The sequence below is a fragment of the Pelmatolapia mariae genome, linkage group LG5 (genome assembly GCF_036321145.2).
Source record: "Pelmatolapia mariae isolate MD_Pm_ZW linkage group LG5, Pm_UMD_F_2, whole genome shotgun sequence".
NCBI classification, from domain to species: Eukaryota; Metazoa; Chordata; class Actinopteri; order Cichliformes; family Cichlidae; genus Pelmatolapia; species Pelmatolapia mariae.
In genome coordinates this window covers 2463513-2485058 of record NC_086231.1, presented here as the reverse complement: position 1 = coordinate 2485058, position 21546 = coordinate 2463513, and the positions used below count along the sequence as shown (strand labels likewise).

Here is a 21546-nt window from a genome sequence, read left to right as displayed (position 1 = left end):
AGGGCTGCATGTCCGTATGTTTCCAGTCAGCACATGAGACAAAATGGCAGTGCTAGCTTTCTTTTTTAAGCAAAGAACTGGGTCCTCTGGCTTGCCTGGATCTGGCAGAGCCGAACATCTAACTGTGGAAAAGAAAACGTCTGAATTTGACTTCACAGTTTCTATGTTTGGAAATCATCAGCGGGATTAAATAAAAACAATGAAAAAAATGTACTTTGTTAAGCGACGGAGCAGATTTACTCTTTCACATATAAAACACACCGACAGAAATATCAGATTTTTAAAGTTCTGAATTCCATTTCAGCCAACCCTCTGCTCCACTTTGGCTTTGTGACTTCATATTTATTTAAACTAAATGAATGACTGAATGAACTGGTACCTCTGTGTTGTGTCCGAGGTGCAGGTAAGTGCACTGTGGATGGAAAGCGCCGGTACCACAAGCATAAACGTGGGTCTTATTGAAAGGCTGCAGCAGCCGCACAAAGTTGGCACATTCAGTCTGCAAAAAGACAAAAACATGTTAATATCTAATGTAATTCTTCACTTATTCCAGTCGTTGTAACACTGATAAAAAAAAACACCAGAGTAACTGATCTTTATTACTTTAGAGATAACTGTGATTAGAGTTTGTTTGTATGATAAAACTAAATGCACACAAACTGTGCACATACTAAAATAAGCTTATTGTTTAATATTTTGGATTACTTCATACTTTGAACTCAGTGTGACTCAGTGTGTTACCTCCAGGCTTTTGCCAGCCAGCCTGCAGTGCTCCACATGCTCTCGGGCAGCCGGCCAGTAGATCTGAAAGAAACGAGCATCAATCAGCAACGCTGGCAACAAAACAACTCGAACGACTACGAATGTTACCAACTGATTTTCTGCCAGATCAAATAATCATTTGGGCTCCAGAGCTGTGGTTGCTTTCTGTGCCAGAGGAAGCGATTAAAGTAGAATCTGTCCAGATTAGCATGTGCAATTAAGATACAGCAACAATGAATCTTTGTGTCTTTACCTTCCGCGAGGGCTGATCCAAGCTGTCAGACTTCAGCAGGTAGATGTGGTCTTTCCCTCCGACCAGCAGCCAGCCTTTATCCTCGTCTAACAGCAGGGCCTGGTACCCACCGCTCACCCCCTCCTCCCAGAAGACAGCTGAACCGTTCCTCACATCTGACAGAGACGGAGGAGAGAGGATGTTCGATCAAACGCAGCTTTATTCAGCGTCAGCTCTCACCAGCCAAAAGTGTTTTCAAATCTCACAGCTTTCAACATCCAGAAACACATTTCAGGAGTTTAGCTGTTTAATTATAATGCACTATAATTTACACATCCTTCAATTGAAATGACAACAACAACACAGACATCTGCAAAATGAGCTTCAAACGTCTCCTATTAAAATTTTGCAAGGCAAAAATAATGCAGATCCTGCAAGATATCATCAAGAAAGCTGAGTTAACATAAAACGTGTGAGTGAGTAATAATAAGCCACATTAACTGAAAATATTTGTTGTGTCTTTAACTTCATCAATAATCGAGTGAAAACAGTGAAAACCTTTCACTTTGAAGTTCATCGTCTCATCCAGAGCTGCGTGAACTGTTTGGAGATTTCCATAATGCTCAGAAAAACTGCATTTTAACTCCATTAAACTGTGAATGGATTTATTTTATTAGTGTTATATAGTTTGTATTGCTACTTCAATAAAATATGTTTTATTGAATACATCTCTCCTAATCGTTCGCTATCACTGACACACACGGCAGCATCAGGTCATCAGTCAGGCTGCATGCAGCATGCTGCAGGCTGCATGCTGCCGCTGCGCTCGTCTCTGGGGAGTCGCTGCTAAAGCAGGCAGAAAACGACCTGAGCAAGCAGAACAAATTAACCCTGAAACCCTCTCGGCTCTGCCCGGCTGCTGCACTGTTTGCTCTGTAAAGAGTGTCAGCCTGAAACTTCCACAGCTGCGAGTGAAACTGGATCGAAGAGGACTCAGGTTCACACCAGCATGCAACACGTCTACAGAGAAATGACATGTAATTCAATCATTCTAATGCAGTCTGAAACTTAATAGTGCAAGTTTTGTTGGAGTAATGAAAAGTGCCATGTTTTCCCAACATTTCATGATTTAAATCACATTTAAGCTCCTCAGTGGAGTTTAATTTAGCCGTTTGCCTGCCTAATAACTGATTTAACGATGATACATTTGTGCTGTTTCGTCTCATTTGACAGCAAAAACAAAACAAACAACTCTCTGTGCTGCTGGGGCAAAACATCCACTAACATCATCCCTGCGACCAAAAGATAATCCGAGGATAAAACAGCAATGAAAACAACTTTTAGTTCCAACTATAGTCCACTGTTGTTAAACTACAGGCTCATCAAGAGTAGGACTCTGCAGTAATGATAATAATAATAAATCTAAGCTTATATGCTTCGTGCTTACCACCATTACCGCTCAAGAAAAACACATAATACACACATTTAAATGCATTAAAAATGATTCAGTTACAAGTAAAAACACTCTAAGTATAAATCAGAAAAAACAATAATGTGTTGGACAATTTTAATAGAAATGCAAAAAGTGCAACATCAAGAATAAGATGCAAAGTAGCTCTGTCCACTGATGTGAACACGTCTTTAAAAGTTCAGGTTTAAACGTGGACAGAAAGTCCTTCAGGCGGGCCGCTCCATAACTGATCCTCTATTCATTCAAACACCTGCGTTACATTTGAATCAGGGTCACGGTGGGTAAATCTGTGACCTCACGCTGCAAATATTAACTGGAGTAAAAGCAGCTAATTAACCTTGAAATTCTCCTCGTTTTCCCGCCGCACTGACCTGCCTGCGCTGCAAACAATCGCTTGAACGAACGAAGGAAACTAACCGTGAAACTCAACAAGACCGTCACAACATCCAGGCCTGGCCTGCGAGTCAAAGAAGCGGACCCCACACTGCGGATGTGCAGCACAGTCCGGCGTGTGCGCAGACACGCTGATTGTGCGTCCCGATGGCTCAAAAGAGTCGCGGCTTTGAATGCAGCACGGCACATTTGTTACACTTGAGCCGCACCAGAGGACATTTAAAAAGAAATTAATCACCGCTCTGACAATCACGCCGCTTTCATCGGGTTAACGGGACGCACAAGAGTTTCTGCTCGCTAATCAACCGTGGAAAACAGAGAGGAGAAAGGGCTGAAGAATGGAGGAAGGCTCAACTCTAGAGCTGTGTAGTCAAGTTTATTTGCACAGCCTTTAATCACACTTAGTCTTCAGGAGTTTCACTGAGCCCCCCATTGAAAAAATAATAAAAGGAGTGATGAATGAAAGTGATTCCTCAGTCCTACAAGTACAAAAAGGCAGAAAAGGCGCAGACTTTGCTTTAGGTCTTCTTCTGTGATTAATGGTTCCTCCAGTTTATTTTGCATCTTTGTCTGATGAAGAAATTGACAAAACTCAGAGTGAGACTTGATGAACGGCTGTGAGGTAAAAAACGGAAAAATTCTCCTTCTGCACAGGAAATCACCCTCGATGTGACTCTTAAGAGTAGAGCTGACCAATCACAGACTGGCATACATGTAGGATAATATGCACAATAGTGGATTAGACACACTGCAGGTAAAAATACAGAAACTGAGACGAAAGGTGTTCATTTATGAGAAAAGTGCAAAAACAGCCTGAAACTATAAACACAGATTTTATGCATGATCCTGATATTTTTACATCCAAAGTGGAAACTGGACTTTTATACAAGTAAAGACTGAAAACACACACACACACACACACACACACACACACACACACACACACACAGCAAAGTTGTGTGTGCAATCAGATGTAGCAGCCACATCTGTTCAGGCTCCTAAATGAGATCTTCACAGCTCGTTTCTCATTCAGATAATCCACACTCACACAGCTCTGAGACTCCTCAGGGCGTCACACATGTAGCTGAAGTGGGCAGATTTATAGAGGTTAAAGGAACAGAACATGAAACGTGTCATAGAAACAGACAAAAATGTGTCATCAACTCATTTAAAGCTTGAGGGGCTGAGAGCAGGTCACCATCAAACTTACCCAGACTGTTAGCCGTGCGCTAACATTTTAAATCAGCTCATATTCTGAGCAAACAGGCCTCTGTAGATTTTTTCCTCTCTTAAAACTCCAGCTGGGGAATTTTCAGATTAGTATAAAGCTGTTTTTTATAATGAAATTATTTCTCAAACTTTTTGCTAGCGATAACCACCCTGAATGATTTCACAGTAAGAGTGAAGCACCACAGACATCAGCAGAGTATTAGGCCGAGCCGCTGAGCTGGAAAAAGGCAAGTAGATTCTTATTTTACAGAGCTGCGGCATTTGGCTCCGAGTCTGAGAGATCCCATCGATCAAGTGAAGTGGGGATGGGAAGTAGACCACATGATGAAAGAAAAGTTACTCTCCCCGAGGGGAACACGATGGAAAATATGACATGAAATACCAAAGAAGAGAGCAAACCAAAAGCTTTATGTCACACAGGACTGCTGCACGTCCAGGTTCTTTCCCTTTAACTTTTCCTTTTGTTTTCCTGATAACTTGAACAGACCCGCACATTTTTAAAGTCAGCAGTCACCTGGAAACCCCCCCAAAACTAAACAAGGAAGCGTCCGCACTAAAATCACTTCCAATGGTTGGAAGAAAAGCAAGAATGGGTTCATTCAGTCTGTCCGTCTGTCTTCATTAGTGGCCATAAGTGCATTGGACTGGTCAAACTTTCACTGAGTCTGGATGTAATTCAGTTAAATGCCTAAATGTTGCTTTTTCTTTCAATCACAGTCCGGAGGTAATGCTGAGTGCTTCTGATTGGCCAGAGGTGATCTGGATTAGTCATGACTGCTGGGTGGCGAGAGGTCACAGCCTCGACACATCTTGATTTAAGTACAGCTTCGAGTTTTATAAAGTAAAGCTTTGTATTCCACTCATTGTGAGTCCATGTGTATGGTTGTGGGTGAGAGGGTGGATGGATTATTGAAAAATGGACTCCAGGTATAAAATAACAATAAAGAGAATAAAAATAACAAAAGGAAATGCTGAGAAATGACCAAGAAGAGGCAAGAACTGACAAAAAAACCCCAAAACAAAATGATCACAGAGATAATGAAGCCAGAAAATACAACAGCAAAGAAAAAGGGACCACAAAAAGATACAAAATAACCACAAAGACACCAAACTACTAAAAACTACTAAAGCTACAGAGAGAGATGAGAACACAAAGCGACACATAACATCCAAAAATGTTTCACAACAGGCGCTGAACATAAAACGACTGCACAATGATGGCAGACAGCCTTTTTGTTTTCCATCGTGTTGTAGTCGTCCTCACCTCTTTAAGGTCACTTTGTGTCTCTTTATGGTTATGTTGTGCTCCTCTGTGCCTTTTCACTGAACTCTGTGACTTTACAAACACTTACTTCACACAGAGGCTCTTTGCAGGGGTCCTCTGACCTCTCGGCCCCCCCGGGCCTGTGCTTAAAAGGCCGGTTCGGTAATCCATTCACGTGTGAGTGTGTACTGGCGTGTGTGTGTCAGCGAGGTCAGGATTAGTGAGTCCAGGTCAGAGTGTCAATTTGTCCTTTCTGCACTGGCCACACATGAGTTTTTACACCAAAGTGCAATTTTCTTACTAATTTTAATCAGGCACAGCAGTAAAAGCCACAAGCTCTCCTTTATGTATCCATTTATTCTATTTGTAGATCAGATGTATACAGACTTGTGCAACTGTGTAACCATTTAAGATGCTTCAAAGCACTTTCGTCCTCATCGCTAATATAAAAGTACCAGGTGTATCCAAACGTATAATCAGATAATTATATCGCTCTGTTTAACTTTATCATCAACAGCAGAGAATGTTTGAATAATGGCAAACATTTGCTGATTGCTGAACTTTCTGCTGCACATCGGTGTGTGAGCTACTTTGAGCGCACACACATGTTGCGGGGATGTAAGTCTGCCTACACACTTGGTTTCAGGTTAGATTAAAGCTCGAGAAGACGAATGTCACACATCAACAAATGAAAATCATGTTTGTCACCGCTGTACGGTGCAATGATGCGTCTACGGAGGTATAAGTCGTGTTAAAATGAAAACTAACCAACAGAATGACTGTGAATGTAAAAGAACTGACTAAAAGAACAAAACGAATAAAGAGCCCCTTTAAAAAACTGATGATGTAGGACCGCTCTTTGTTGCATCACAGCTGTGCCACAGTTCTTTACAGCTGTATTTTGTACCAATGCACCAAAATCCTGTTCAGACACGCACTGATTGGTGTATAACTTGAATGATAGTGAAATTATCTCCTCCTTCTTACAGCTGCTCCCTTCAGGGGTCACCTCAGTGGATCATCTGCCTCCATCAACCCAAAATAACAAGTCCATCTTTGCAGCTATGCAATCTTCTCAAGCTGCAATTCAGTGGAAGTTGACTGTGACTGTATGTGACAGCATGAAACAAACACATACAGCAGCACAGCTGGTTCACATGTATTCAATCTTTTTCTCTTTACCAGATTTAACCAGCAGTAACTTTTATCGTCAGGACAGCTCACAGGCACGATTACTCACTGTGGGAGTGTTAAATGTGTTCCTCGCAGTAAAACGTATAAAAATGTCATATTTTCTTAGTTTTGGCTTTACTTTAAAAAAGTTGATTCAAGATTCAAGTAACTAAGAAAAAGTCAAGACGCCAAACAATAAACTGAGCAGTCGGATTTGATCAACATCACAATGAATTACATAAAAAGATAAAAGCATCCGTTTAGCAAACTCACTCCTTGCAGTATTATTATCTTATTACTGAAACATCATTACTGAGTTTAATGTTGGTCGTGGTAGAGCTAACTTAAAGTGCTGTTATAATTTGTGTTGTATGTGAAAAGTTCAGAAGAGACCGAGTCTAAAGTCTAGAGTATTTTATTTTCACTGTGAGAGGTGCATCAGTGTGAAAGAGCGTCAGAGTGAATACGAGCCTGTGTAACATCTGTGTGTGTGGCTTTGCTGTGTGTGCGTGTGATTGATCGTTCCCTGTGATGAACGCTGATTGCCTGCAATCAGGGAGGTGATTAAAACTGGATTTGCTTCATTAAAAGTGTGCGTGTGTGCACTCAGAGTGGTGCAACATGATTTGCACACATGCTTGCTTCAGCCAAACACGACATGTTAGCACAGGAGGGACGAGCCTGCCTCCCAGAGAGCATTTTTACATTCAGCTGCAGTGAAAAGAAAACAGGCCTGTGTTTGAAAGCAAAGCTCAGGATCACGCTTCCTCTGTTAGCCTGCTGAACTCATTTATACATTTAGCAAGTTGCTGAAATCCAAAGTGCAACATGCAGCTCCTGCAGAACAATGTCCGCTAGTGAGTTAGAAATAGTGAGTTTTTAGATGCAGGCAGCTCTCAGTGAGGATGACAGTGGTCTGAATAAATACAGGGAAAACCCAGAGTGACTTTTTCTAACCTTTCCCATCTGTCTTCATGTACACGAGGTGACAGCTATAGGAAGTGAGAGGGACCCAGGGCGCTACCTGCTTAAAAAAACAAAACAAAGCATCTGATCACTGTCCTGGTGCTGCCGCCTCAGTGCCAGGAACTCAGTGACCATGAGGCACCCACACCATGGCCCACGTGGCCCAAGATAGCTTCTAAGATCGTTATTTCCATCAGCAGAGAAAGCTATAGAGGGCCCCCATAGTGACGCAGACATGATATTGATTAATCACATACAGCATGAACGGGAGGAGCTGCACGGGGGTTGTAAAGTGGCTTGCAGATGTGCATCAGCTGTAGACAGACTGGAAATTTTCCGACTGGAAAATGAGCCATCAGCTGATGTGAGGTGGCAATGAGATCAGAGATCTGCCGGGATTGAGCTCGACTTCATCGCCTGCGTCACTTTTTTCTTCAGGAAGAATTTTAATAAAACATTTTGCTCCCTTTTTGAAAAAATACACATTTTATCTCCATGTGACTGCTCCTCGAGTGAGTCACTGCATTAAAGTTACTAACTAAAGTTGATATTCTAATTTGGCTCAAATATATATTTTACCTTTCTGCATTAATGGTAATGAATAGATTATTCTAATAACAGGCACAGTGGCTCACAGGTTAGCAGGAATCCAGGCAGGGCTCTCGAGTGGGGTTTGTATCCTTAAGTTTCTCCATGAGCTCCGTTTTCACGCACCCCTAAAAAAAACGCTCAGTTAAAACTGTAACCGAGTAATTTTAAAGATGTTATTAACTTAATATTTGGGTTAAAGTAAGAATGAATCATCTTTGAGACTTTCATTGTTCAGTTTTTGTCATAAATTTTAAATGTAAGAAGAGCTGAAATCAAAGGTCCAAGTCGTTTCTTAAAGAAGTATTTTTTTAGTATTATGTTTAGGGACTGTACCTCCCTGCGTGATTCGTTTTTCATCATCAAACAAACTAAAAATAGAGTTAATACAAGTTTGTTTTGGATACAGTCTTGGCACATTAGTGCAGTAAATAACTCGCTCAGAGTTGGAAGCCCTCGATCACTCGATAAGAGAATGGCCCGAGGGACCCGTGGGGCAGGTTGGATCAAATCACGCCATGTGCAGCTCTGCTCCCTGCCTGCAGCGCAGCATGACGCTCTGTTAGTCTGAGCTTTCACGCTTCATTAAAAAGTCAAACGGAAAAAACCCATCTCAGAGTTCGCCTCCATATTTGGTGATTTCACGTCTCCTCCATCAGTTTGCATCCTGAGTGTAACTCTGAGGATAAACTGTTCAGCGCTGCATCTCGCCATCACTCAGAAATACAAACACAGAAACATTTTTCACACATTCATCCATGCTCGTGTGTGATCTGTTCAGACAGATGCAAACACCACCTAGTAGGAGAGGAAAGTCAGGTCTGTTTACAGCTACTACATCTGTTCAGTGTAGCAGAAGTCAGGGGAACCACCTTTGATCCGAGTCCAACGGAGCTGCAACCAAAGAGCAACGGCCAACAGTCCTCAGGCTGTAAATCCCCCCCCCCTCCCCATTAGATTTATTGCTAATTTATTGGCTCGTGCAAGAAAATTGTCTGTTTCTAATTTCAGCACCGATAGCTCAAAGCTTTTCTTTATAATGAATCCAGGGAAATATTTTCACAAAGGTCTCTGACAGCAATCACACGCTCAACATGCTCAAATACTGTATCACATGCTTTTTAGTGCTCCAAATATCCCATTCATCACCATCTTTACTGAATTATCTGTCCAATGTCCCACTTCCTCTTTGAAAAACAGTCCAAGATGCAAAAATATTTGTTTTAATATCATATAAGAAAAAAGAGGATGAACATTCCCATAATTTGGGAAGTTTGGGATCTTTCACAAAAGGGTTAAATTAAGCGGGTAATGGAAAAGAATCTTAGAGTCATAAATCAGTCATCTGTGGACACAGTGATAAAACAAAACATACTTTAGATTTAGTGCATCTTATAATTCCAAAAAATATCATCATCTTAAAATGTTGAGTGTGAATAAACGTCCATAAATCTGACTACAAATTATAAAAATATGCTCCTTATCTCCAGGAAATACTTGAGAGTCCCCAAGTTTTATTTACTGTCACCATAATTCAGTCAATAATGTGTTTTTTTAATTTAAGCACTGGGCGGTGGAGGGTGGGCGAGCACATCTGGGGTCCTGTGGGGTCGTGTTTAAGAAGTGTTTCCTTATTTTGTTCATTTTCTAGACCAACTTATTCTGGAAATGCTTTTTTCACATTAAAGGCATCAGTTTGCTCTGCAGCGTGGAGCGACAGGTTTCCTAAAAAAGTCATTCGTGCATTAACATCCAGTGATAGAAGAAGTTACTAAATGCATTATTTCTATAGAAAAGTGGGAGGAAGTTTAAATTGTCTTCTTTTTGAATTTGACACATGACATTTTCTTTTCCTGCATGTAGGAATTTAAAAACCAAACTTGTATTACACAAAGAGCAATGACAGGTTGCTGACTGGAACATCATCAGCACTGAAGTTGTGCCAACCAATCAAACCTGGTGCTTCTGGCAGTTTTACTGGGAGTCAGAGAGCGTTCGTAACTTAAAGGGATACACGACAAAGTTCAAAACATACTCTTTGCATGAAAACACCTTGATATCCACCAACAGTAAGTGTTTGGTTAAATTTAGCAACAGTGTTCAAACATCTTTATTAAGGAGACTCCCCTGACCTGCAGCAGTCTGCTCTGTGAGCGTCTCCCAGCACGGTTTTAACCACCAACACGAATCATTTGTTATTAAATTACTATCTTTACATTAATATAAACTCATGAGCGGGCTGCGGCCTTCTTCAGGGTTTCCGTTTTTGTATCCAAGGCTCCAAACTGACATAAGCATTGAGGAATTTAGTATTTTTAAGACGCTGGCTACAATCACCAAGTTAATTAATTTATCTTACCGGTCAACGGTTACAGTTAAAAACAGGCCAAAGGGGTGAAAAGTGTTCGTGAAAAGCAGAGACAGCTTTGTTCTTTAGCTGGAGATTAAAACGAAAAACCAGTTAAAGTGTTTCATGGACTGTTTCCTTCAGTTATCTTGGAGCATTTTTGGCTTTACTGTACGAAAGTTTGCACTTTAATATAAACTGCATGGGTTGCATTAACGTTAAAATCCCCCTGCGGCAGATGAAGCTCACGTATCTCAGAGAAACTCGATTCTCAAAATGCAAATCAGGATGAATGAAGTCCAACACTTCCTGCACCTCCGTCCGTTTAAACTCCGGCTGAAGCTGCATTCCTGCTGAAGTGTCCACTAGGAAAGGACACAAATAACACTCAGAAAGGAGTGTGGATGAGGAGAGAGTCCAAAGAGAATCATTACTCACACATTTTTATTATGATTAAATCATTTTCACCCCTCAAGCTTTTTGAGCTCCTTGAAAACACTGAATTAATTTCCCACAGAGGGTCTGGGAGACGGTGACCCCGCCGATGCCGAGACGGGGGAGAGGCCGAGTTTTGTTAACGCTCGCAGATAAAAACATGGCGGTTAGATAAGAACTCGCAGGATTCCTCGTCTGCCCGAGCGGCCTGCCTGCTCTGCATCGTGTCTTCCCGACTATCACAGAACCAAAAACACCTCACATACAACACGGCGGCAAAGATCAGAGAAACGCACACTTGAGGACACTGTGGACAGGGATTACACGTGCACGTGTGCTTTCTTGGAGCACAACCTGGTGTGTGTCAGCTGAGGGGTGTTTCTCACGTCACGCTGAAAACATCTGGTTCTCTGCTGAACTCTGACAGGAAGTCTGGCAGCATCACCGACCGGCCTGACAGCCACAGCATCCATATCACAGTTCATCAGGAAGGTTAACATGTAGAGGTAAAAAGGTAAAACTCACAATCTAAACATCTCTGAGAAAACCTTTGCTGAATGTAACTTATTTAAAATGAAGACAGAAGGTTCTTAGCATTGTTATTCCAGTCAATAACTCAGTGGAGTAATATTGTGGTTATGAAACTCTCTGGCACATATGTGCAGCATATTTCAAGGATTATTGATATAAATGGTTGCAGCAGTGGCCCAAAAGTTCAATATTTACCACAACTATGTTCTTATTTTCCTCAAGGACGCTGGCGTGTTCTGAAACAACGCCTTGATTAGTCAGAATTTCTGCATCTTATCTCTTTAACGTTAGCCATCTGCAGAGGAAAGTTCCTTCCTGTTCTCTGTCCAGTTCTTTTCTTCTTGATTTTACTCAAAGTCTGAGTCGCTGACCTTTAAATTCAGCTCCTGAGAAATCACCGTCTTCTCTTCTCGACATTCTCCCCTCTCTGCACTGAACTTTATTTCTGTGAATAATTATCACCTGCTGCAGTAACACAAAACTCAGCTCAAGTCTCAGTTTGTTTGAGATTCGACCACATCAACAGAAGCTGGTCGCAGGACACTTTTGTGGATGGAGCTGAACTGCATCATGCTGCATGTTGCAGAGTCTATCCAGAGAAAACGTAAAGGCAAACAAATACAGCTGTGCTCTTTGCAGAGTCCTTGACTCATTTTTGTTTAACGGGCTGATGAGCGACTGTGAGGTAGAAGTAAAGACAAACAGCTGCCGCACATCTGGTGGAGTCACACACATTGTATTGATTATCATATAGTTAGAGCTGGATCCCTTAGTTACTATATAGGTTATTATAGGTGTAGGCTGCTGGGGGATTCCCATGATGCACTGGGTGTTTCTTTGTTCACTCACTATGTGTTAACAGACCTCTCTGCTGAATCATACCTGTTATTAATCTCTGTCTCTCTTCCACAGCATGTCTTTACCCTGTCTTCCTTCTCTCACCCCAACCAATCACAGCAGATGGCCCCGCCCCTCCCTGAGCCTGGTTCTGTCGGAGGTTTCTTCCTGTTAAAAGGGAGTTTTTCCTTCCCACTGTCGCCAAAGTGCTTGCTCATAGGGGGTCATATGATTGTTGGGTTTTTCTCTTTATGTATAATTGTAGGGTCTACCTTACAATATAAAGCACCTTGAGGCGACTGTTGTTGTGATTTGGAGCTGTATAAATAAAACTGAATTGAATTGAAAAGTTCAGTGAAATCACAGAAACATGAAATTTCATCCCACAAAAAACAAAACAAACCACAGCCAGGCTGAGGAGTCACAATCAAACACAACAGAGAAGACAGCACTGCACACCTGCACAGAGACTCAGCACAGACCAGGGAGAGAAGGGTCACGAACAGGTGAATTCAATTAGACTCTGATGAGGGCAGGTGAGAGAAGAAGGGGAAATAACCTTCAAAATAAAACAGGAAGTGAACTGAAAGCAGGGCAGAGGAAACACATGAAAAATGACAGAATTCCAATAAAAAATAAGTAAAAATAAGAAAAGGGGCCGTGACAGTTAAAGATTCAAATGCTGTGAAAATAAACACATAAACTACAAATGATCAATTTGAAAGGTCATATAAAGGTTCTTTTTCAAAACAACACAAATGTGTTTGAGTGTCCAAATGCATGATTTCCCCCGAGGAGACGCACACAATCGTGTGCTGACAGTTTCTTGACTGGAGCACAGTGATCCCTCTGTTTCAGCGCGCAGCGTCACTGTACCTGCACACAAGCTGCAACACATCGCCTCAGCTAGCACATGCTAACACTTAGAGGGGACCCCGGGGAGCGGGCCATCGCACCGCTCACGTGTTCAGAGTTTGGACTCAAATGAAAGGAGGTCTGTAGATGACAGAAACCAAACCACAGCCAGCCCGACACCTTGGCCACGGAGCCGGTGAGGGCCGCCTTGTTCTCCATTTGCACAGGAAGCTGCAGCGCTTTTCGTACCTCCCAGCGGAACCTGAACACATTTTTCAGGGTTTTTTGGACACACACACACATTTGCAGCGAACTAAAGAGCAAAAATCTCACATTATCCATCTCCCAGGAGGCATCAAAGAAAAACATTCTGCAATTTACTGAAATAACAAGAAGATTTTATAGTTCAGAGAAATATGCTGGCATGTGTTTCAAACTACTCGCGTCTATAAAACTAACGAGGGAAACCATATTTAATATTTAAAGCCATTTAATAATTCAGAGATTAAAAAGTACTGACAACAAAAATTAAACTGTAAAATGAGAAAAGGCCAAACATATATAGGAATGAGAAAACTACAAAATGTAATATTAATGGCTGTATGTCGTAGGATCTTTACCTTTGATGATACTGTTTCTGTGAATTTGCAGTGTGTGTGTGTGTGTGTGTGTGTGTGTGTGTGTGTGTGTGTGTGTGTGTGTGTGTGTGTGTTTTCTCTCCTGTGCTCAGTCATTAAAGATTTTCAGGATGACTTTGTAGGCAAATTTATGTTGGATCAGTAATGTTTGCCTTTAATTTCCTTTGTATGTCCTGTTTGAATAGTGACGCTAACATTAAACATGGCCAAAGTTCCTAATAATAAGGTCAGCGTGTGGATGGTTAATCTGAAGTTTGCTCCAAATGCTCAGTTTCACACATTTTTTTCTACTCTTGGATCAGTCTGACGTCAAAGAGAGAGGATATCCTTATACGGCACTTTCACCTGCAAGCCCCACACACACCTGATGTTTGAACCTTCCGTTTATAAGGAAAAGCCAATCAGAAGATAGCTGGCTTAAAGGCAGACGAGCTAAAATGGTTTATTTCAGACCGGGATGAACTCCACAAAAGGCCCGCAGAACATATACAAGGATTATTTTGAAGCGTGGATCATGCAAAATTACTTTATTAGAGTCCATGTATGTGATTAAAATCTTTATATTAGTTACATTGTACATATATTATCATCTTAGTTTTAACAGAGCATTTTAATGCTTCAGTTTTAAACGAGAAAAGGCTCTAAGGGTGAGAGCGCTCCTCATTTTATCCTCCAACTGGTTCTGGAAACGAGCAGCCTTCTGGAAAAGGTCACAGGCTGTTCATCGTTTAGTTTTTAGCTCAGAGCTTTCTTTGTAATTATTTGTGGTTTGTGGTTGTGAGCATTAGTTATATGACTCCTTAATTAAAAACTTTTGGTACTTAATCATCAGGATAGTCCCCGTACATACATAGGAGCTGTACAGCAGGCTTTCCAAGGCAGACACTTTATTTTCCAACAAAATGTTAACTAACAAAAATGCAGGTTTGCACGAGTGCGAGAAAAATCATTGAAAAACTTGTTTGGGGCACCAAGTTAAAGTTCAGGCCTTGAATCAAACTTTACCCACAGAGGCTGCGACGTGTGCGCATTTCCCTGGTAATGAGATCGGGGTGTCGGGTAACACATAACTCCTGGTGGGCTCTGAAACTGGACTCGTCTGTTTGTTATTTTAGTGAATTCAGGTAGCGGTGTATCTTCTCAGTTTATTTGACAGCGGTGACGGGACACATCTGGAAAAAAACGCCACGTTTACCTGCCTCCGCCGGGCCAGCGCGCTCTGACATTAAAGAGGTCTCGTGTAAAGCGCACTCTTTGGTCTTTACTTCATTTTACTTCAGTGTTTTCTGTTCATGTTCTTTTTTTAAAGCTGCTAAGCTGTAAAGAAACTACTAGCTGTTAGCAGCTAGCCACAGTTGAGACGCACTCATATTTCTGTTGCGGTCTCTCCATGGAAACGGGTTATGTAAATAAAGTTTGACTGATTGAAGTTTGGCCACGGCTCACATTTCAATCCCAGTCAAAACTGGTGATGGTGGATGATGTTTGTTTTTCATAGCGGATCCGGTAGCGGGCAGTCGGCCAACACCGCGATCGAGTGAAGGACGTGAGGCGTGTCAGCCAGAGTGAACGTCACAGTACCAGAAACTTAATTGGTGCCTGTGTTTTCGTATCTAAACACGACTCTGACCACCTCATCTTCCCTCCATCACTTCTTCCCTTCAACGCCATTTTCCTCTTTAACCTCTAGACCTGTCCTCTGCATCAAAGCTGCTTATGAAATCATAAAAATGTGACTTTCACCATCGAATCATCACCTTAAGGCAGGGGTGGCCAACCCCAGGCCTCGAGAGCCGGTGTCCTGCAGGTTTTAGATGTGTCCTTGATCCAACACAGCTGATTCAAATGGCTAAATACACTCCTCAACATTTCTGGATGTTTTCCAGAAACCTGGTAATGAACTAATCATTTGATTCAGGTGTGTTGACCCAGGGTGACATCTAAAACCTGCAGGATACCGGCTCTCGAGGCCTGGAGTTGGCCACCCCTGCCTTAAGGTCTGCAGCGTCTCTTTCACTCAGATTTCCAAATCACACAGGATGATAAAAAGCCTCTGGTGACTTCATTAAGGAAGTTTTATTAAAAACTTGACCCAAAAGATGCAGCTTTACACATTCACCCTTTAAACTCCTTGAGCATCGTGCAGCAGGTGATGCATTTTCACTCTTGTTTAACAAACCGGCATGCCGCATTAAAAGCTGCGTCTTTCTCTTTCTGTCTCTGGTTTGTCTACACAAAGTTCACAGGGAAGTTCGTGACCTCGAAGCATGACTTCACATGTTTTGAAACTCTGCATTACAGAGACTGCAGCTGATGGCCAGCTGTCCGCCAACGTGTTCTCTGTCTGGATCGCATGAAATAACCTCCCATTAGTCTGTGTTGCTCATCCAAAAAAAGCGTCTTTGAAAAGACAAATAAAACAAACTAGCACGCTATTTTCACGTCTCAGTTCTCATCCCCACCCGTGGCCTCAATACTAAACACATGATGACACAAATGAGATTTTTCTAATTCTCCACAATAAACTGTGTAACCTGTAAACCAGGAGCACGTTCAGGGTCTTTGTTTGTAGTGCAGGAAATACAAGAAGAGGAAAAGTTTGTTCTTGTTAGAGCCCTCACGCTATCACATGTACTGCTGTTGCTATGCTTTTCTCTTTAAGGACAACAGAAACAGTGATGGTAAAATCAAAGAAGCAGCTGCGCTCACAAATCTGACACCAGTTTGTCACCACAATAATTATAGTTTCTCAGCTTCAGTGTGATGTTTTCCCAGATTTAGATACTCTTACACAGAATTGTTGTTTGAGGTTTTATGTCCAGCGTGCTCAGGCAGACCTCCATCTCTGCGTCTGATCAGGATTTGTGCTCTGAATCAGATTAACAGCCACAAAAAAGGGACGTCTAGGGTTAAAAGAAACACACAGCAAAAGAAACCTCAACACTGTATCCCCCAAAATTCTGTTTTGAAAGAAATGCAAATTCTGTGGTTTGTGAAGATTCATGTAACAGTACATGTACCACTAAGGTGTTTCACAGTGCAGCTTCCACCTGTTCTGTTAAACTTCTGCATGTTTCTGCACACACTTTGGCAGCAGGTGTGTTACCAAGACTTTGATCCGGTTCAGAGGAAGGCTCAAGTGTTTTGTACTGATGATGAATAAAGGCTGAATGACGGCTGGCAGCAGCTGTGTGAATGAAGGACCTCACTCACTGAAGATAATCACACTCAGACACTCACCAACTCTTTGTGGAGTCCTTCAAACCTCTCACAGCCTTAAGCCCACCGGCTTCCACCCTCTTTTAGAGTCATTTCTCAGAATTCCTCCCAGAAGCACGTTGTTCTTGATTACCTCGCTTCCTCCTCTGCACTCAGCGCTCTCTTTTCTCCTCCTCTCAGCCTTTTATCTCCGACCTAATGTAAGAAACTTAAGACACAAAGAAGCCCACGTACCTCTTTGTCTTCCTCCTAACCACCTCTTACAGCAGAAGATCAAACAACAGGCTCCAGCTTTGTTTTTTAGCCTGCGCTTCCTTTACTTTCTCTTATTTATAAAGCGCCAAATCACCACAACAGTCGCCTCAAGGTGCTTTATATTGTACAGTAGACCCTACAATAATACATACAGAGAAAACCCAACAATCATATGACCCCCTATAAGCAAGCATTGTGGCGACAGCGGGAAGAAAAAAACTCCCTTTTAACAGGAAGAAACCTCCAGCAGAACCAGGGTCAGGGAGGGGCGGGGCCATCTGCTGTGATTGGTTGGGATGAGGGGAGGAACACTCAAAGTCTTCCACAGTTTGTCACTATCGTCTACCTGAAGGAGCACACGGACTGAGACAAAGGCGCTCGTTTCAAAACATTTAATGAAATCTCTTCCTTTTATAGACCAGAGGGCGAGAGATGATGTTTGTGCTGATTTTAGACATGAAAAGCTGTTTTGACCCAAACACACGAACAACTACGATCAAATCATACATAAAACAACCATGACTGGATTTTAAATCTCAATATAAATCTCAGCATGGTGCACTTTGATGTTCCCTCTAAAGGTTGTCTCTCTCTTAGTAAACACAAACTGTCATTTAATCCAGTGTTCATAAAGATATTAAGTCTAAAATCCTGCTAGAGTTACTGGATTTTCCAAAATGTTTGCTTATTGAAAGACAAGACAAACGTTGGCCTACAGCATAAGCTCAGGTTAGAGCAGATGAGCAGATGTTTTGTGTATGTATTCACAGGATTATCCAACATGAATCAATTTACTTTTTTTATTCGGGAGGCGATGGATGAGGAGACGACTCACACACACACACACACCCTCTTCTCCTAATCGTTTAATTATCTGTGCTGAATCTTGGCCTCGGCTCGTTCCTCCCTGCGTTGTGTGCGAGACTCGTCTAAACTCATGAAGCTGAACAGATCAGAGGAAATTTTGACAGTAAATTCTTTAACATCAGGATCATTTCTCTCTAAACATCTTTGATCCTTCTCCCATATCTTCTTCCTTTAAGCCCCCCACGTCACGGCCCCTCGAAGCTCTAAATCACAGCTAAAGAGTTTCCTTTTGAACCTTGACACAGATAACTGCAGGCATTTAATAGATCAAGTTTCAGGACTTTAAAATGATGAAAACCACCTCAGATGCATAGCTAAGATAACTCCAGCAGCTATTATTTCACCAGTCAGGCCACATTTATTTTTCCTTAATTTAGCCTGCCAAGCCGACTGCTGTCAGGCGCAGTTTACCGAAATCAAACTGACAGATACGTTTACTTTCAGTTGTGATGATGAGGTTTCATCGCTGGCTTGCTTCTGCGAGCGCTTTTCGTTGTTTTACTAAATACACGACTGAAAAAAGTCTCCTATGACATTTTTAGTCTAATCAGCACCTGATCAGTGTTTGCATTATGACCCTTCTCCCACAAATTATTTTACACTGTGTATCCACTTAATTGGAAAGGGAAATTAAATTTTTATTATCAGTATTAATGTTCTTTATCTCCCACCATCTACACCAATCTATCCCGACTCCCTGCAAAAGTATTCCCTTAACTACATCAAAATGAAGGATTACATATAAAAATGTCAGATTCATTAAAATTGAATGCAATACTTTTGATGAACCCCTTAAATTAAAGCTGGAAGTCTGCGCTTCAGTCCGGCTGTGTGCAGTCGCATCTATGATTTAATACTGACTGCAGTGTGAATGCACAGCGTGCACAGCACAGACGCAAAATTACAAAAACTATCACTGTTAAAATATTACGGAAAAATAGGTGAACATGATTTTATGTCTACAAAAAATCTAAAATTATTCTGTTAGTTTTCGGGAAGCACACTATGCATCCATGTGAATCCATCCGTGTGAGACACTGAACACTTTTAAAACTTAAAAAGGCACTTCGGTTTCCAGCAGGAGGAGAGACTCCAGGGAGGATTCCTCCCAAAGAGGAAGTGGAAAAGCACCAATCACAGTTCACTTCATTCACCAAATCATCACATTTACCACATTTAACTTAGCTTCATTTTTTAAACTAGTTTGTTCAGGTTTATGTGAACACAATTGAACAGATGACTGCCAACATCTCCCTGCTATCATGCTGCTGACGGTGAGGAGGACCTCCACCGTGATCCAGGGGCTGCTGACATCCCCAGCTCTCTGTAAATGGTACTCAGGCTCATGGATCAATGATCATGACAGTTTTGAATATTAATAATCATGAAACTGGGCTCACAGTCGATTGTTAGTCAGTGGTACTAGTATTGCTATTATGCAAATGAACTGCTTTATACGTTTGAAGAAGCCTGCAGGCAGCTGAGACTGAAGAAGTCACGTCGGTGTGAGTGCTGAAACATTTCTCCCGCTGCATGCAGATGAAGCTGCGGGTGCCTCGTGTTCACGCTGTTAACGCTTTACACTGGAAGTCGTGAAAAACAGTCATATTCATTCAAACACTGATCCTCGCCTCGGGACAGAGAGGCTGAGAGAGAGGAAATACATGTTGCACTCGTGGTTTTAAATCATCACATGAAAACTAAATTTTCTTTGTGACTTTTAGACTTTCAGGCATTTTATACAAAAAGTCACATTATGCTGTGTTTCTACTGGAACCTGCACTGGTGTGAAATCTCCTTTGTCAGATGTTTTAGAAAGGAGGAAACACAACATGGATAAAACTGTATGTTTACATTGATTTACTATAAGTAACTGTGTGTTTGTAACTACTTTAGGAGAATAGAACCTGTTTTTATTCATCTCTGTGGATTTCTGACTAACACCAGTAACACTTACTTGCTTGGTGATCAGTTTGTGAGGTTTTAACAATTAAACGAGAAAACAGTTAAATCCTTTGTTAATACAACATTTCATATGGCACTTGTTTTTCTCCAAGGCATCAGTTTGCATGCTTTTTCTTAGTACAGTTAATTAATCAGAAAGTTCTTAGATTTATACTAAAACTCAGTTTTGTGATTCCTGAAAACTTGCTAATGTTTGTTGCTTAAAGTCTATTTAAGATGTTAAGCAATCAACTTAATTCAGCTTAAACAGTGTCTCCTTATCTATAAAGGGTTTAGTTGGGAACAGCCAACAAAGAAAAACAAGCTGTCTGGAGGACAGTCGTAGTGGAAAAAGGCGTCATTCCGGTCTCTCTCATTTCAAAAAGCATCATTTTCACACAAACGTCCCATTTTTCTTTAAACTCTTTTTGAAAGATCACATTTCTCACCGATTCGAAACACGTGTCGGGCGTCGAGTCGCTCACACCTGTAATCGATAACTCCTCTCAGGACTGAGCTCATCTGCATCGGCACGCACACACAAACAAACGTGAACTTTGGCTTCGCTGCTTCACCACAACAACAACAGCGCCGGGCTGGAATCACAGCCTCGCCCCCAAACTAAAACCACAAATGGCTTCATAACAAGATCGTAAGTCATCTAGAAGACGATACACACCCTGAGCTGTTGTTTTACTCCCTTTTTTTCTCTGCTCGCTTTTTCTCCAAATTCAAAACAACGATAAAGACATTGGAAATGATACGAGGGTGTGACACTTACAGTAAGAGGAAATGTGGGACCGCAGCTTTGAGCTCATATTTGCTCTGAAGCCAGTCGAGTCCTTTCTTGTGTTCGGAGAGAGAATGAAATATGAATGTAACCCAGAGCAGAGGCACATATTCTGTCTCCGTGTCAGAGGACGAAACAATGAGGACAAATTGAGTGATATGTAACAAAACTGAGCCAACATTACCACAGAGGTAGAAATCATTAACATAGCGAGGCGAGTCAGAAGAAAAATGATCACCTGTCAGTCGTTAGTGTCTTCTGCAAAATCTGACCACAACACAGTGTGATGTGGTGACACAGCCGCAGCTTACAAATCACATTAAACGATGCCTCGTAATCTCTTTGGTCACATTTATCATCTGGATGCGGACTTGCAGCTGCCATGACTCAGTTTTTCTGCCTTTATCACTGTTTGCGTGGGGGTGGCCAAACGTCAGATTCTCCCCTGGACAGAAACCCGCATCATTAAAAAAATAAAAAGTTAAAAAACCTGGGAGAATATCAGAGATACAGAAGAAACATTAACCCCGCCTGACAGACGGTCGTCTCAGTGAATAAACAGCACCTTACTGTAAATGTAATCCAGCACACAGCAGCAGCTTCTGAATCCATGAAGAGATAAAAGCAGAGGACAGGAAGTTGTTCTGGAGTTTCCTTTAACAACATGTTGTCTGAAGATTTTGTGGTGCTCCAAATCAAGAGCACATTCCTCATAAACTCCGGTGCTTCCTGTCACAGAGAGGTGTTGC

At 41.7% G+C, this 21546-nt stretch overlaps 1 protein-coding gene across 2 annotated transcripts in view; it reads right to left on the bottom strand.

The window, feature by feature from the left end:
- The window catches only part of si:dkey-49n23.1 (semaphorin-3D), a 104842-nt gene that overhangs the window by 22555 nt on the left and 60741 nt on the right, over window positions 1–21546 (bottom strand). For both annotated transcript variants that reach the window (XM_063473326.1, XM_063473327.1), the window contains exons 3-5: window positions 1016–1170; window positions 742–804; window positions 380–499 (exon numbers count right to left, since the gene is read on the bottom strand). In XM_063473326.1, coding sequence (XP_063329396.1) covers window positions 380–499; window positions 742–804; window positions 1016–1170 — 338 coding nt within the window. The remainder of the gene's footprint in view (window positions 1–379; window positions 500–741; window positions 805–1015; window positions 1171–21546) is intronic.